The 17810-nt window shown below is 37.7% G+C and overlaps 1 protein-coding gene across 1 annotated transcript; it reads left to right on the top strand.

Moving 5' to 3' along the window:
- The first annotated feature begins 5062 nt into the window (after positions 1-5062).
- On the top strand, positions 5063-5605 carry LOC107947869 (uncharacterized). The gene is made up of 2 exons (XM_016882376.1): positions 5063-5447; positions 5583-5605. Exons 1-2 carry the CDS (start codon positions 5063-5065, stop codon positions 5603-5605), a joined length of 408 nt encoding a protein of 135 aa, XP_016737865.1.
- The last annotated feature ends 12205 nt before the right edge of the window (positions 5606-17810 follow it).

Genomic DNA, 17810 nt, shown 5'->3' with positions numbered 1-17810 from the left:
TGTTATCTGATCGTATGCATGCTAAACTGTGGGGGTGTACACACTGAGTTACGAAAACTCACCATTTATTTTTTTAATCTGTTTGGGTAATCCCCAGCAATAGGCGGATCGGTGACGCAAAAGACTCGGTGGTGACCACAGCCACCTACTCATGGGTTTATGTTTAAATACTCTACCACATTATTTTATTACTATTTTGGGGATATTTGATGTAATTATGGACTTGGACTTTTGGTTTTAATTTGGGTTTTTGAACTGTTATTTTAGAATATAACCTGCAACGGCTAAGCATGTTTTTCTAAAATTATATAAGGTTTTCGTAAGTAAAATGGTACCAAGAGTGGTTAGGATTTTAAAGCTGCGTATTAAGAAATATTTACGAGCCAATTAATAAATAAACAGTTTTTTTGAACTAAGTAAAGGATAATGATTGGAACGGTTTTTTTATGTCTTTAAACGGTTTTCTAAAAATACTTTCATGTGACATTGCCGGATTTAGCCGTAACGTCTAGGCCAGGTTCGGGGTGTCACATTTAGTGGTATTAGAGCCAGGTTGCAAAACTCGACTGTAGATTTGGTTGTAAAAAAATGGTTTTTGAGAACTAATGTGTAAAATGATTTGAAACATTTTTTATAAACCGTGGTACACCGAGTTTTTGGCCCCGATCCTATAAGTTTCTGAATCTCTATTTAGAATTGTCTGAAAGCATGCTTAGAATATAATGAAATTCTATTCGGATCTATTTGGAAATACCGTTGTATACTACGAAACTACTTTAGGTAGTGCAAAATGAAAATTGTAGTAAACTGCGACTTGCGATAACAGACTCTAAACACTGTGATAACTTTATTGCATAAAATATTTGTTAATAAATATATAAATTTTTAAACTGATCTACATAAAACTGTTAATATAGATTAATCCGAAATTACAATGAGCACACGTGGTACTTGTGGACGGGGTACTATACGCCGAGGTAGCGTAGAGGGGCTTGAGCTGAGTCTTTCACATCTGATACGATTCTGAATCTGGACACTAGTGACACACTGGTGTCTCCTGTTACTGAGACTGGATTTGAGACTGGGTTCATGATCGTGCGGCTGGGGACGACGCACTGTCCCAAGCCATGCTACAAATTTTGGAGAGGGTCGCTAGGCCCAATACTGGTTCTAGGGGCCGTGGGTCAGTTACGGAACGACTCTGGTCCAACGGGGCAGAGTTATTCAAGGGCATCACTGGAGTTGCTCCTAATGTGGCCGAGTATTGGATGGAGGCCACGGAACTTATTATGGACAATCTAGATTTTACTACTGAGCAAAAGCTCAAGGGGGTTGTTTCACTGCTTTGCGATGAAGTGTATCAGTGGTGGTTGATGGTTAAGGAGGGCACTCAGGCCGACTGGTTGACATGGGATCTATTTAAGACGGCTTTCAAGAGAAAATATGTAGGGTCTGGTTATATCGATGGTCGGAGTCGGGAGTTCCTTAATCTTACTCAGAGAGATCGTTCAATGGCTGAGTATGAGGTCGAGTTTCAGAGATTGAGCCGTTATGCGAGGGGCATGGTGGCGACAGAGTATGAGCGTTGTGTTTGATTTGAGGATGGTCTCCGGGATAGTTTACGAGTTCTGATAGCTCCTCAGAAGGAGCGGGATTTCTCTGCACTGGTTGAAAAGGCGAAGATCACCGAGGAAGTAAAGCCTATTGAGCGCCAAAATCGAGACAGAGGGAAGGCTAAGAAGGATGCAGAGGGAAGCCAGGTCTAATGGGCCTGTGAAAGTTGGGCCTACTGTTGCATCTACTAGGGTGGCCATTTGTCATCACTATAATAGACACCATCCGGGCGAGTGTTGGAAGGCTATTGGAGCTTGTTTGAGGTGTGGGTCTACTGAGCACCATGTTAAGGACTGTATATTGAGGACTAATCAGATGCAAGCTCCGACTATTGGGACTGCACAGCCACTTAGGGGCCGAGGATAGGCTAGGGGTGGTAATGGTAGGGGCCCAGGATAGAGACCATAGGGTAGAGGTGCTGGACTGACTGAGGCGAGGCAACCTACTTTGGTTTACGCTGCACATTGCCGTAAAGACCAAGATGCTCTGGACATTATTACGGGTATGTTCTTAATTTTTAATATACCTTATTTGGAATTGATAGACATAGGCTCTACCCACTCATATATAGCTAATACTGTGTCTGGGACTCTGGGATTCAGGTCGAGAATACTGATAGTGAGTTGACTGTGATAAGTCCTTTGGGGCAGTCTGTTCAAGTGGATAAGTTGCATAAAGATGTTTCGTTAGAGGTTCTAAGGACATTGTTTTTGGCAGATTTAATGGAGCTTCCATTTGGGGAGTTCGATTTAATTCTGGGTATGGACTGGTTAGTCAAATATCGAGTGAGTCTGGACTGTGCTATGAAAAGGGTTATTTTGAGAATCGAGAGGGATAATGAGGTGGTCGTGATTGGGGAACGCCAAGACTATTTGACTAATGTGATATCTGCATTGAGGGCAGAGAAGTTAGTAAGGAAGGGATGTAAGGCATTCTTGGCTTACATCAGTGTTGCTGACTCTGTGGACTCTTCGGTTAAGGACATCCGAATTGTAAGGGAATTTCCAGATGTTTTTTCAGAGGAACTTCTAGGATTGCCTCCGAGTCATGAGATAGAGTTTGGTATCGAGTTGATTCTTGGTACAACTACAGTGTCTATTGCCGCCTGTCAAATAGCATCAAAAGAGCTAATGGAACTTAAGACTCAAATCCAAGAACTGTTAGATCGTGGGTTTATTCTTCCTAGTGTGTCTCCGTAGGGGGCACCTATTCTATTTGTAAAGAAGAAGGATGGTACTACGAGGATGTGTATCGACTATTGTTAGTTGAATAAGTTGATAATCAAGAATAAGTATCCAATTTTGAGGATAGACGACTTCTTCGATTACTTCAGAGGGGCTTCAATGTTCTCTAAGATCGATCTACAATCGGGTTACCATCAGTTAAGAGTAAAGGAGGCCGATATGTATAAGATGGCATTTAGGACTTGTTATGGACATTACGAGTTCCTAGTTATGCCCTTTAGGTTGACTAATGCTCCAGCGGCATTCATGGACTCGATGGATCGAGTGTTCTAGCCTTATTTGGGCTGATTCATGGTGGATTTCATCTATGATATTCTGATATATTCTAAGACAGAGGTTGACCACGACGAGCATCTAAGAGTGGTTCTACAAATTCTTCGTGAGAAACAGTTGTATGCAAAGTCTACAAAATGTGAGTTTTAGTTTCGAGAGGTAACCTTTTTGGGGCATGTGGTTTCTACTGAGGGGATTCGTGTGGATCCTCAAAAGATTGAGGCTGTGTTGAATTGGAAACAGCCGAGGAATGTGTCAGAAATCTACAGCTTTTTAGGGCTGGCAGAATATTATCGACGATTCATAGAGGGGTTCTCTTTGATTGCAGCTCCAATGACTAAGCTTCTGCGTAAGGGAGATCCTTTCGTGTGGATTGATGTATAATAGGAGAGCTTTGAGAAGCTCAAGACTATGTTAAGTCAGGCACCTGTTCTAATTTAGCCTGAACGCGGCAAGGACTTCGTGGTATACAGTGATGAGTTACATGTGGGTCTGGGTTGTGTTCTGATGCAAGGCGGTAAAGTTGTTGCTTATGCATCTCGTCAGCTCAAGACCCATAAGGCTAATTATCCGACGCATGATTTGGAGTTAGCAGCAGTAGTCTTTCCTCTTAAGATCTGGAGGCACTATGTATAGGTGAGAAGTGTACATCTACACTGACCACGAAAGCCTCAAATATCTTCTCACTCAGAAGGAGTTGAACCTTAGGCAGCGTCGATAGATTGAACTTCTTAAGGATTATGACTACAATATTGAGTACCATCCTAGTAAGGCCAATGTGGTGGCCAATGCGTTAAGTCGTAGGGCTATGTCCGGTTTCAGACTGATGTTCCCTTAACTCAGTCTATTCGATGATGGGGGCCTACTGGCTGAGCTACAAGTAAGACCGACATGAATTGATCAGTTCAGGACTAAATAGAAGGGGGATAAGTCTCTGGAGCTGTGTTTCCGTCAGATTGAGAATGGGGTTACTGCAAATTTTAAGATTAATGATGATGGGGTATTGTGTTTTCGAGGACGGATCTGTGTACCGAATGATGAGGATCTAAGACAGTCGATTCTAAGGGAGGCGCATAGTAGCCCTTATGTTATACATCCCGGTGGGAACAAGTTGTACCGAGATCTCCGAGAATTGTACTGTGGCTAGGATTGAAGCATGAAATTACCGATTTTGTTACTAGCTATTTGACTTGTTAGCATGTTAAGGCTGAACATCAGTTACCTTCGGGGTTGCTGTAGCCGGTTAAGATACCAATGTGGAAATGGGAGCTAGTAACGATGGAATTCGTTAATGGGTTGCCCCTAACACCCACTAAGAATGATTTTGTTTGTGTCATCGTAGATCGATTGGCCAAGACCGCGTATTTCATTCCTGTTAGAACAGATTTCTCCCTACAGAAATTGACCAAACTTTACATTTCTAAGATAGTGAGGCTACATGGGGTACCTGTCTCGATCAATTCTGATAGGGATCCTCATTTCACGTCTTGGTTCTGACAGAAGCTTCATGAGGCTTTGGGTTCGAGATTAGACTTCAGTACTGCTTTCCATCCTTAGACCGATGGTCAGTCGGAGAGAGTGATTTAGATATTAAAGGACATGTTGAGGGGTTGCATTATAGATTTTCAAGGCAGTTGGGAGGAGTATTTTCCATTAGCAGAGTTCGCTTACAACAACAGCTACCAGTCTAGTATACAGATGGCACCTTACGAGGCATTGTATGGTCGTAAGTGTCGCACTCCCTTGTGCTAGACTAAGTTGGGTGAGCGACGTGTTCTAGGTCCAGAGTTGGTATCACAGACTGAGGATAAAGTCCGCTTGATTCGAGATCGACTAAAAGTGGCTTTTGATAGACAGAAGTCCTCTGCTAATTTGAAGAGGAAGGACATTGAGTATTTTGTGGGGAACATGATCTTTCTTAAGGTCTCGCCATGGAAGGAGTTGTGAGGTTTGGTCGCAAGGGCAAGCTGAGCCCTTGGTTTATTGGGTCGTACCAGATTCTGAAGCGAGTAGGGCCAGTTGCATATCAGTTGGAGCTACTTCTAGAGTTAGACCACATACATGATGTGTTCCACGTCTCGATGTTGAGACGCTATCGCTCTAATCCTACACACATTATGCTTGTGGATAAGATTAAGGTTAGACCAGATCTAACAATTGAGGAGCTGGTTCAGATCCTAGATCGCGATGTTAAGGTTCTACGTAGGAAATCTATCTCTTTAGTAAAGGTGTTGTGGCAGAATCATAGCATTGAGGACGCTACTTGGGAACTGAAGGATTCGATGCGTCAACAGTATCCTCACCTTTTCAGATCAGGTAAAATTTCGAGGCCGAAATTCTCTTTTAGGGGGTAGAGTTGTAACGCCCCAAATTTTATAAATATGTCTCCGTAATTATTTGACACATAAGTGTGTATCTGCTTCAATGGTTAAGTGTTCTGAGTGTGTGTAGGAGGTCCCAAGTTCAAACCTTAGCTTAGGAAAAAAATTTGGTTTTTATTGGAATAAAGCCTTACCTGTTGGTTAATAGGCTTATAAGTATTTGTTTATTAAAATATGTAAGAATAGGCCTGAGTGGAGTGCTGGTGTGAGAGATGTCTTGGGTTCGAGTCTGAACGGAGGCAGTATTTTTTGCTACTAATGCCGTGAGAGTGTTTGAGTCGGCTTAGGATACTGAGTATTTGCAACAATTGAGGCTTAGTGGGAGTAAAACAAGGGATTTGGGAGTTACCTAAATTTTCTACTCTGTAACATCCTGATTTTGGGCTTAGTCGGAACAGTGGTTTCGGGACCACAAATCCAATGTCGAGAAATTTATTTTTATTATATTATTATGGTCTACGATTTCACGAAATGATTTTGTAAAATTTTTGTTTTAAAATTCTGACATTTGGGCACTCAATTTAGTCAAAAGGACTAAATCGTAAAAAGTTTAAAAGTTGAGTTCTACATGCTAGAGGTGTCCAACTGTTATGAAATTTTAAATAGGAGGTCCTTAAATGGTAACTAGACCATTGGTTAATTGTTGGACAAAAATGGGCATAAGATAGGTGAAATAAAATATTTTTAAGTTAAGGGCATTTTTGTAAATTAGTAATTAAATGAAATAAAAGCCAAAATAGCCAAAATTGGTCTTCATCTTCATGCTAGGTCCGAATGTACTAGGAGGAACACCATGGTTAGGGTTTTCAAACTTCCAAGCTCTATAGTAAGTGATCCCGAGCCCCATTTTTAATGTTCTAAGCATTTTCGAAGTCCTGGTAACTCGATTTACCTATTTCTACCATTATTTAAGCTAGGGTTCATGTCTAAAAATTTACCCATGAATGATATGTATGTATTTTGATATCTAATGGTAGAAAATGAGTGTTGGGTTTTAGATAAATGACTTTTACTAAGCGATTTTCGGTGAAAACGTCCTGAAGGACCATTTTGCATAAGTTGTAAAATTGGCATAAAAGGGTGTTACGATGAGAATTGAAGGTTACTATAATCATGAAAGTTGTTCAGCTAGGCTTATAGAGTAAGGAAATTAAATAAAATTTATTTTACGAGCCTAGGGGAAAAAGTGTAATTTTGACAAAGTTTAGGGGCAAAATTATAAATTTTCAAAAATATGATTTTGGGTTATTTTGAATAATGCAAGTCCTAAATAGACTATATTTGAAATGATGGATCAAGGAAAAATCAAGATTCGGGCTAAAATCGGGAAAATACCAAGTAGTGGACTAAAATGGTAAAAATGGTCATTTTCGTATACGAGGTAAGTTTATATGATTTTTAATAATGCAATGTGTATTTTAATGTTATTTCTTTGATAGTACATGAGATGTAAGTACATGTACAAATAAATACCTTAATTGATGTTTTAGATTTTAAATAACATTTATATGATAAACATGTTATTTGGTTACTTTGTTGCTATAATATGTTTTGATGTTTTATGCTTATTTTATAAGTGCTTCCATGTTAGTATTTGTATATGATAATGCCATATGATATGAGGCCAACATTTTGAGAATGTTCGACAAAGAGACGAAAGTCTGAAAATCCCGTTTGAACTTAGGAATAGGTAAGGATACAAGTGACATGTCACTAGGATAGTTCTGTATGTATTAGCTCATTTGATGACATAATACATCCTAGGTCCAGGAGCTTGTGTAGCCCTATTGAGAGGCATGTAATTATGTGGTACACGCTAGGTCCGGGAGCTTATGTAGCCTTGTTGAGAGGCGTAGTTATGTGATGCATGCTAGGTCCAGGTGCTCTTGTGTAGCCCTGTTGAGAGGCATGCTATATTATGATTATGACACTTCTGTGCGTTTGTATCCAAGTATCCTGTTCATTATTCCAAATGTTCAACAGGTAATGTATATGAAGTCCGAGCGTAAGCTAAGTAAAGTATGTATGTATGCAAGGAAGCAAAGGTATGTATTTGACCTTATGTGCTCTCATGACTATGATGATCTATGATGTATATAGTATTTGATGAATACTATGAAAATGACATGATTTGGAATAAGTCTTTGATACCTGATGACATTAAGATTATGAATCCATGCTTATGATGAATAATTATGTGTCCTTACCATGTTGGATGAATTGATGTTGTATTAATTTGGTGAACAATAATTATGAATGAGTAAATTAGCCTTGACAGTTTTGGGTTACTGCAGTAGTGTAACTTTGAAAATACACTAAAAATAGTGGAAAATGATTAGAGATTGAATAAAATATGGAAATAAAGCTTGTTGAGTCTAGTTTCTTGTAAAAGAAATGGTGTAAGCAAAAGAACTTCCTATGATGAGATATTTGAATTTTTATGAGACAGAGTTAGAATGACTTCAAGATCCCCTGTTATATGATTAGAATCCTTAATGAGTCTATTTTCAAGAGAAATAGACAAAAACATCATCTAAGTCCCGAACTATGAGATACTTAAATTTTAGTAAAGAAAGGTCGAAGCTGTCAAACAGCAGACCAAGGGTAACTTTGAGAAATAAACTGTACTAATTGGCTAAATCAAAAATTCTGGAAATTTTATGGGAGAAAGGTATATGAGTCTAGTTTCAAGGAAAATTAACGAAACTTAATTTGGAGTTCCGTAGCTCCATATATGAATAATTTAGTGACTATTGCTCAAGAAGACAGCTTGTCATGAATTTGAGAATATGTTATAAACATTGATAAAACATGTTAATGAGTTACTTATTGTTTTCATATGAACTTACTAAGCTTTAAGCTTACACCCCTTCCTTTCCATCTCTTATAGGTTTATGTAGCGATGCTTGGGTTGGAGATCGCTGAAGATGCTATCACACTATCAAGCTATCACGCTGGATAAAAACAATCGTAAATCCTTTTTAAGTTTATTGCATGTATAGGGACTGGATCTTTTGTTATGTAAGTTATGGCTAATGTGGTCAAATGTGTTGGCCTATAATGATTTGATGATCAAATTTGTAAATGGCCATGAGATGTGACTCATGATGATTGTTATGTTGTTGCATGATCGTGGATGATTAAGTGTTCAAATGTGCCATGTTAATGGCCAAGGAAAGTAAGCATGAGTGTATGAAATTAAGGGTGGTAAATGGCTTGGAAAATAGCCTTGTATTTGTCCAAATGGGTAGATACACGGGCGTGTGTTTTGGCCGTGTGACTTCTTTGTATGATGACGTCATAAACAGAATGCAAGGTAAAATCCACGCGAGGTCTGGACACGGGCGTGTGTATGGTCAACACGGGCATGTGACTACTGCCACTTGCAAAATTTTATAAGTTTTCTAAAAATTTTCAAAAGTTTCGGTTTAGTCTCGAACCACCTGCAATGTATGTTTTGGGCCTTGTAGGCCCGTATAAGGAACGATATGCTTGTGTTTGAACATTTTGAGTTAAATTGAAATTTTATGGCTCGATTTTGTATGAAAGTTGAAATTTAAGTCCGGTAATGCCTCGTATCCCGTTTCGTCATCGAATGTGGGTAAGGGGTGTTACATTTAGTGGTATCAGAGCATGTTTAGTCGATTTTAGGACAACGTGGTGGGTGAGATGAATCTAGCTATACATGTCATATTACCACTCGTGATATGTGATATCTTCTGGCTCTAACGAAATTGTTTTGTTAAGATAGAGATGACCTCCAACCGAGCAAATTTTGGTAATGCTAGAAAGTAATATTGAGATGATGAAAATATGTCTATGATGTGTCAAAATTTGGAAAGGCCTGAATAAAGGTTAATGAAATGTACGTGTTAATGTATGTAAAATGAGTAATTTCTAACTTCATGAAATTGAGGGCTTATGATTTATATGTGATTTTTACAAAAAAAATGAAATGAAAGTTATAGGGTGAAAAGTTCACCTATGTATGATTGACATTCATGTGATGCTATGTGCCAAACATGCTTGAGTACGTGAATATGATGAGAAATTTTACTTGAATTGATTGAATGTGTGTATATGTGCACTTATTAAATAATAAATGAGTATGTTGATTTACTTGAAATAAACAACGTGATTATGGTGATGTTATATTGATGATACATGTTGAGTCATAGGTATGTGTTTATGAAGAGTCAAGTTAGAGGACTTATGACCTCACCCCCTTACCAGTGTTGCTTTATAATGAAAGTTTACGAGAGTTATAGTGGATAAACTCATAAGTATGAATCTGAAAGGTTTAGTGATGGAACGCCTAGTAATGTGATCAAAGATGAAAATGATTGTCAAGTAAATACGATTATGGAAAGGATAATAGATTGTTCTAAAGATTATACAGAATACACAGTGTCATGGTTAAAGAAGGAGTTAATTTCGGCTAATCGACTAAATCAAGTATGATATCAAAAATATGTATTTGCTGGAAATTCTCCCGAATTGGTTTTTGTTAGTGAATGAAATAATACGAGACTATTGATGATAGAATTGGTCAGAGAAATGATAATTAATTAGTAAAGATGTATGTGTATGACAGTTACAGTTGAAATGAATATGATGATCTTTCTTTGGGTATTCTATATATTCTTTTATCCTCAAAGATATGTATGTGATTGTTCAGTTTTTGGTGAAGTTCTTATGTTGTGGGAATGCTAGCTAACTATGATGTTAAACGGGAGCTCTGTTAGTTTGGTCGGTTTATGATTGACATTTCTTTATCTCTGGGATTCTATTTTAATATGTTGGAATAAAATCAATGGTGAACAATTATTGGAGACTATTCTTCTATTTCTACTAATTTTGGTTTCGTTTTATATGTTCAGAACCATATATTATCTTCGTTATAATGGAATCTCAGAATTATAGGGTATTATCTTCTTCTGGTTTTCTCTAAGAAATTATCCAAATCTTCATTATTATCTTATTATGAGATATGTTCTCGGATTTCTATTATAATATCATAATTGAGTTCCTTATCTTCCTTGTTGTGGATTATTTGATACGGATTATCTTTGAAGTGTATTCTTAATTTATGGTGACTGTCTTTATTATGATGGGATTTCTAGATTTAATCATAGAAACATGGTGGTTATGGTATCAGGATTTCCTTAATTTTTGTGAAAGGAAATCGACATCGGCAAAGGTATAAACAGTGAAGGCTCAAGTTTAACTCGTATGATGGTTTTTTTTTCTCAGGTAAATTTGATTAAAGATGATGAATCAAATCGGATATTCTGTTTCTTTGAGTTAATATGGTTACAAGACCTTTGATTAGCATGTTAAGAGAAATTTGAAAGACTGTGTGTTGAGCTGTTTTCTCGGCATGAAGAAAAGAGAATTTTGGTATATTATTATTTGGCAGTTGAAGTTAACTCAGTTGTTTTACCAGAGTGAACTAGTCAATTGAATTTATGATTTTCAATGATGCACTATTGAAAAGATTCATATGTGTTTTATTACTATAATGTAAAGTGATGGTTCCGGTTTTCAGACGGTTAATGTTACATTAAAAAGAACTGTTCGAGTAATGATTTAGATACGGTCACTACTATGTCTGTATTGAGAATTTGATGACATTGTTTGACGAAGATTGTCACATGTTTCTTGATATCAAAAGTTTAATGTATCTAATGGCACAAAAAATATAAATTTAAGACATTGTTGATGACTTGAGATATTAAAAGATCTTGAGAAATTATCCATCAATCTCTGAGGAGGCAGTCATAGTTACAGATGTCTAGATAGAAAATCTTTATGTATATTAGTGAGTACTAATTTCTGGATTGACCTTATCCGATAATGGTTTAATTGTAACTATATTAAATGCTAAAGCAAGGTTTTCTTGGCAAAACTGAAAAGCTCAGAAATGTGATAGTGAGTAGTAAACTAAAAGAGTATAGTAAGGATTGACTTTTGATGTTGAATTTAAGATTGGATATGATTCATGGTATTATAATTCCGAGACAGAATTCACGTATCAAAGAATCCAAGGCTTATACAGAAAGAATTGTATGAAGCTCACAATGAAAATTTGCTTATTCATTCAGAGAGTAATGACGTGTATCGTGATTTGATACAGATGTTATTGGATTGTGATTTATCAATGATGGAAATTTGTATGATTATTTCGAAAGAGTGTCGGTCCCTATTATTTCGAATAGAAATCCGAGGGCTACATCACCATTATGGCAAAAGCTACGAGAAACTTTGAGTACGTAGTTGCATTTTGGCACTGTGGCTCATCTTTAGTCGATAGTGAGATTAAGAAAGTATGTAACATCCCGAAATAGGGCCTAGTCGGAATAGTAGTTTTGGGACCACAAATTTGATATCAAAAATATTTATTTTATGATAATTATGAGGCCTAGAATATGAGTATATGCATGTGTTAAAGTTTTATGAAGAAATTCTAAGTATAAGGTGTCCAATTGGAAATTAGGGACTAAATTGAATAAAATGCAAAATTGGATTCTAGAAGCAATTTGTATGAAATTGCTATAGATTATGAATAAGGAGGTCTTGGAGATCAATTTTCCCAAATTCTAAATTTTTGAACAAAAATGGGCTTGCATGGATGAAATTTTAAAGAAAGGGCATAAGGGCATTTTGGTCATTTGTCATTTTAATGAAATAAAAAGGGAAAAATAGAGCAAAAATATGCTCATCTTCTTCCTATAGTTGCCGAAATTTGGAGGACACCATAGCTAGGGTTACTTCAATTTTCAAGCTCAATAGTAAGTGCTCCCAAGCCCCGTTTTTCATGTTCTTTGTATTTTTGAAATCCCGGTAGCTTGCTCTCTCCATTTCTACCCATATTTCATGCTAGGGTTCATGTTAAAAAATGTACCCATGCATGATTTATTGGTATTTTGATGGATTATGGAGGAATATGAAAGATAAATGTGTGTTAAACATCTTTTCCAAGTTGGTTTTCATGAGAAACCCTTATGGGGACTATTTTGCAAAAGATGTAAATGTGTGGTAGAAATGAGGAAAATAATGAAAAATGTGGGTTTCCATAAGAGAGAAAAATGTTCGATTAGGCTTGGGTAAGATAGAAATTGCATGTGTTTCATTATACGAGCCTAGAGACTAAATCGTAAAAATGTCAAAGGTTAGGGGCAAAACAGTCATTTGGACCGGGGTAGATATTAAACTTGAAATGCATAATGTGGAGTATTAATGAGCTAATTTTGTTGTTATAAACCCCGAGGAACAAATTTCGGAGGCCGATCGAGGTAAACGCAAGGTTTCGGAATAACCGAAACATAACTCTGGAACTGATACCAGGTAAGTTTAGATAACTTAAAGTAAACCCCTAATATGCATGATTGTATGATTTATGAATGCATAATGTTTGCATTATTAATGGCATGAAAATGCATGAAATGCGTCTTTGATAATGACTTGTTGATAACAGTCTCGGTTGAGGTTAAAAGGGAATTCGATGGATAAACCATGTTTTACATGTGAAAGGAGATCCTGCATGTGTTGTAGTAAGGATTTAGCCCAGATGGGTAATCCATGATCTCGAGTATGGAAAGGAATCTAACCCGGATGGGTGTTCCTTGAATGATCAAGCCTCCGGAAGAATATGAGTGCATTGTGGATTTAGCCCGAACGGGTAATCCGATTAGGATCTGAATTTAGCCTAGACTGGTTACTCAGATCCAAGCGCATTAAGGGTGTTTGTCATTATAAGGGATTTAGCCTAGACTGGCAATCCCGACATCACCTTATGAGTTCATATAATTGGGGATTTAGCCTGGACTGGTAATCCCGCCATATGATGTGAGGTTCGTGGGAGTGCATATATGGAAAGATCATTTGAATGAATTGACGGATAATGGGTATTCCATCGAGATTTCCTAGAAACTCAACGTGATTAACGTAGGATACATGTACGAATGAAATGTTGAATGATGAGCTCATCTAGTTAAATTACATCATACATGATTATGTGACTAACTCATTGATTGAGTGCATGTGATAGGAAATTATTTCATATTGGATGATTTCATGATTTAAGTATGGATGTATGCTAATTACTCGGTAAGTTTACTCTTCGGTTATTCGAGCTTACTAAGCATGAAAATGCTTACCCCTCTTTTTTCCCTATTTTATAGAGCTCGAGGACTCACAAGGATTGGAAGACGGTTGGAGAAGCAACACACTATTCACTAAACAAGTTTTGGTATAAAAACTCTGTTTATTTTGTTCAATGGCATGTATAGTATTTTTGAGTATTTTGTTATATGTGTCATTTCATTTTCCCAGTAAAGGCATGTAAAAATATTGTTATCTCTTTGTATATGGCCATGAAAATTGGCTTAATTTAAGTAGGCTATGGCCTACAATTTTATGCATAGTTTTAATTACAAATGATGGGTTGCTATCAATTAGCAATGAATCACATGAATGAGCCAATTCCAGATGGATTAATGTAATATGGGAACCCATGACACTAAATAGGAAATAACAATTTATATATGAAACCAATGATATGAGGTTCCCGTACAATTATTTTCATTAAGATTATTCACAAATGTATAATCATCCTTTATCTCAAAATTGGTAACCATTAGGCACAAGTAGTAGAAAGGGGTGACTAAAGGCTTGGAAAATAGCCTATTAAGGTCCACATGGTTAGACACACGGGCATGTGTCTAGGCCGTGTGTGACACACAGCCCATCCCCATGGGCGTTTGGTATGGCCGTGTGTCCTCTGCACCTAAAAATTTAAGTCAAATTAGCACACGGGTAGGACACATGGGTGTGTGTCTGGGCCGTGTTATTTTAACAAAATGCTCAAGTTTTGGACACAGGGTGAGCCCACGGGCGTGTGTCTTGGCCGTTCCCAAAAGTCAGTGTTGCCCACGAGTTAAAGGCACGGACATGCCCTAAGCCACATGAGCGTGTGAGTCCACATGGCCCACCTACACGGGCGTGTGACACTCCAAAGCTAGAAATTTATTAAGTGGCCCAAAGTTTACCAAATGATTTTGGTTTTGTATCGAACTGCCTTAATGTAGGTTATAGGCCTCGATGGCCTGTATAAGGGACGATATGCTCATGTTCTAGAAGTTTTAAATTTTGGGTGAAATTTGGTGACCTGATTTTGTATGTTTATGAACAATAAAGTTTCGATAATGCCTCGAGCCCTGTCCCGGTGTTGGATATTGGTGAGGGGTGTGACATTTATTGGTATCAGAGCTACGGTTTAGTCAGTTCTAGAACTACCATAGAGGACGTTAAAGGTTTACTATACATGCCATTACTCGAATGTTGATAGTGTGACGTCTTCTAATTGTTTAAATTATTTTGAATATAGTAAATGTCTTCCAACCAAGCACAAGATGAGTCCAAGGGAGCCGAGAGCCATGCTCCAGCTTCTGTACAATGAGCTGTATCTAGTAGTAGAAGGCTGATGTCAGAAGGCCAAGAAGAGGCCCGAGCTACCTTCTTTGATATGATGGATGAATGGTTTGGGGATTATCTAAGAAATAGCCCCAATATAGCAAGACCACCCACGCCCCCTAACCAACTTGATAAGGATGTGCCATGAGGTATGACACCGGTGAGAATCAGTAAAGCCCCTGTAGATAAGCTTAGAAAGTATGGGGCTGAAGAATTCAGAGCTAAAGTTGATGATGACGCTAAAAGAGCCGAGTTCTGGCTCGAAAATACTACACGGGTGTTAGATGATTTGTCATGCACACCCGAGGAATGTTTGAAGTGTTCTGTGTACCTTTTGAAGGACACTGCATACAATTGGTGGAAAACCGTATCCTCAGTAGTGTCGAAGGAAAATATTACTTGGGATTTCTTCCAAGCAGAGTTTAGGAAGAAATATATTAGCCAATGATTTTTGGACTCGAAGCGAAAGGAGTTTCTGAAACTTAAACAAGGTAACAAGGCTATAGCGGAATACAAGAAAGAGTTCGTACGACTAAGTCAATACGCAACTGAATGGGTCCAAACAAAATCAAAAATGTGTAAATGCTTCGAGGAAGGTCTAAATAAGGATATCAAGTTGTTGATTGGGATCTTAGAAATACGGGAGTTCGCCGTATTAGCCGGTCGAGCCAAGAAGGCCGAGGAACTTAATAATGAAAGAAAACAAGCTAAGAGAGAGGCTCGAGTTGCGAGCAAGAGGTCTAGTGGTAAAACACTCTCGTTCTCCACGAAGAAAGCCAGGAGCCTGCATGAATTCTCCACTTTGTCAGTGGGATATTCGGGTAGATCAAGAAGCTCTAAACGACGAGGTCAAAAGTCTTCCTCCCCGATGGAGACTAGTGTGGGGAGTGTAGATGATCAAAAATTGAAGTGTAAGAGCTACAACAAATTTCACTTCGGTGAGTGCCGAATGAAGAGCGGTGCGTGTTTCAGATGTGGTTCTCTTGATCACTTCCTTAGAGGCTGCCCAGAACGAGCTGAAAAAGGGAGATAGAGTTTGGTATTGAGTTGATGCTAGGGACGACTCTCATTTCTATTACTCCATATAGAATGGGACCAACTGAGTTGAAAGAGTTGAAGGCACAGCTGTAAGAGCTGACGGATGAAGGATTTGTAAGGCCAAGTTTTTCACCTTGGGGTGCCCCCGTGTTGTTCGTGAAGAAGAAAGATAGGTCGATGAGGTTATGTATTGATTATCGGCAACTAAATAAGGTGACTATCAAGAATAAGTATCCTTTGCCAAGGATCGATGATTTGTTTGACCAATTGAGAGGAGCCACCATATTCTCCAAGATAGACTTGAGGTCTTGGCTATTATCAGTTGCAAGTTAAAGACTCAAACATACCCAAGACAGCTTTCAGAACGAGGTATGGCCATTATGAATTTCTTGTTATGCCGTTTGGGCTGACGAATGCACCACCCGTGTTTATGGATCTAATGAATAGGATCTTTCGGCCATATTTGGATAAGTTCGTCGTTGTGTTTATTGACGACATTCTGATCTACTCTAGAGATGAGACAGAGCATACAACGCATCTAAAAGTTGTGTTGCAGACCTTGCGGGAAAAGCAACCGTATGCTAAGTTTAGCAAGAGTGAGTTTTGGCTCCAGGAAGTTGGATTTTTGGGTCATATAGTTTCAGGTGAAGGCATCCGAGTTGATCCAAGTAAAATTTTTGCAATTGTTGAATGGAAATCGCCTAAGAATGTAACCGAGGTTAGAAGCTTTTTGGGCTTAGCCAATTACTATCGAAGGTTTTTAAAAGGATTTTCCATGATAGCGACTCCGATGACGAAGTTGCTACAGAAAGATGTTATGTGACAGCCCTAATGTGACCCTAGTCAGAAAGTGGTTTTGGGACCACAAAACCGAGTCATAAAAATAATTAACCGACATATTTGATGCTTATTATATGTATATATGCATGTGTGAAAATTTCGTGTTTGAATTTTGTTAATTGTAAGTGAATTTTATTAAATAGGACTTGTGTGAGAAAATTTAGAAATGTGCTAGGCAAATGTTAAAGTGGCCTATTGATGCATGTTAGAAAATGCTTGTCCTTGCATGTCAAATTGGCCAAATTCTAGATGGTGGCCGGCCATGTTATGGACTAAAGCATATTATAATTATTTTGCGCTAATAATTTTATGTTACAAAATAAAATAATGAATTAAGAATAATAGAACATGAGGTGAGTGGGAGGAAAAAACAAAAGTTGTCTCATCCTTGTTCCTCCTTTGCCGTGACTTGAGGGTGGGAGAAGAAAAGAATTCTCTTGTTTCATGTTCAGCTTGGTTGATGTTTAGGAAGAGGTAAGTACTTTGAAATCCTTGAAAATTTATGTATAAATAAGGTATGTAATTCATGGTAGCTTTTGAAATTGTTGAATGTATTAAGCTAGTTACTAAGTCCCTTAGTTAGCCCAGGTCCAAATTTTGAATCTTGTTGGTAACATGAGTAATCGGTTAAGAGAAAATGTTCAAGAAATGGTGTTGTTCATGTTATTTGGATGGAAAAAAAAATGGTAGTTAGGTGAAGTAGAGTCTAACAAATGAGCACATATGTGCATTAGTTGCTAAATGGAGAAAAATCGGCTAACGAGTTATGTACTAAGGCCGAATATGATTTTGGATATTATTGGGCAATGTATGTGTTTTGAATTGATGGAATGGAGAGGATGCTTTAATTGTGTTATGAACAATTATATGTTAAATTAAGGTTTGCTAAGCTAGCTATTAAGGTGAAATGCAAATGTTAGTATTTGATTTGGTAATAATCTGCTTG

Source organism: Gossypium hirsutum, chromosome A04, assembly GCF_007990345.1.
Source record: "Gossypium hirsutum isolate 1008001.06 chromosome A04, Gossypium_hirsutum_v2.1, whole genome shotgun sequence".
NCBI classification, from domain to species: Eukaryota; Viridiplantae; Streptophyta; class Magnoliopsida; order Malvales; family Malvaceae; genus Gossypium; species Gossypium hirsutum.
Note: the sequence above shows the minus strand (reverse complement) of the source record. Positions and strands in the feature narration are given on the sequence as shown.

Coding starts and splice junctions, on each gene's coding strand:
- LOC107947869 (XM_016882376.1), top strand. CDS start 5,063: ATGGAAGGAGTTGTGAGGTTTGGTCGCAAGGGCAAGCTGAGCCCTTGG. Junction 5,448..5,582: donor TCCTCACCTTTTCAGATCAG/GTAAAATTTCGA, acceptor GAGTGTGTGTAG/GAGGTCCCAAGTTCAAACCT.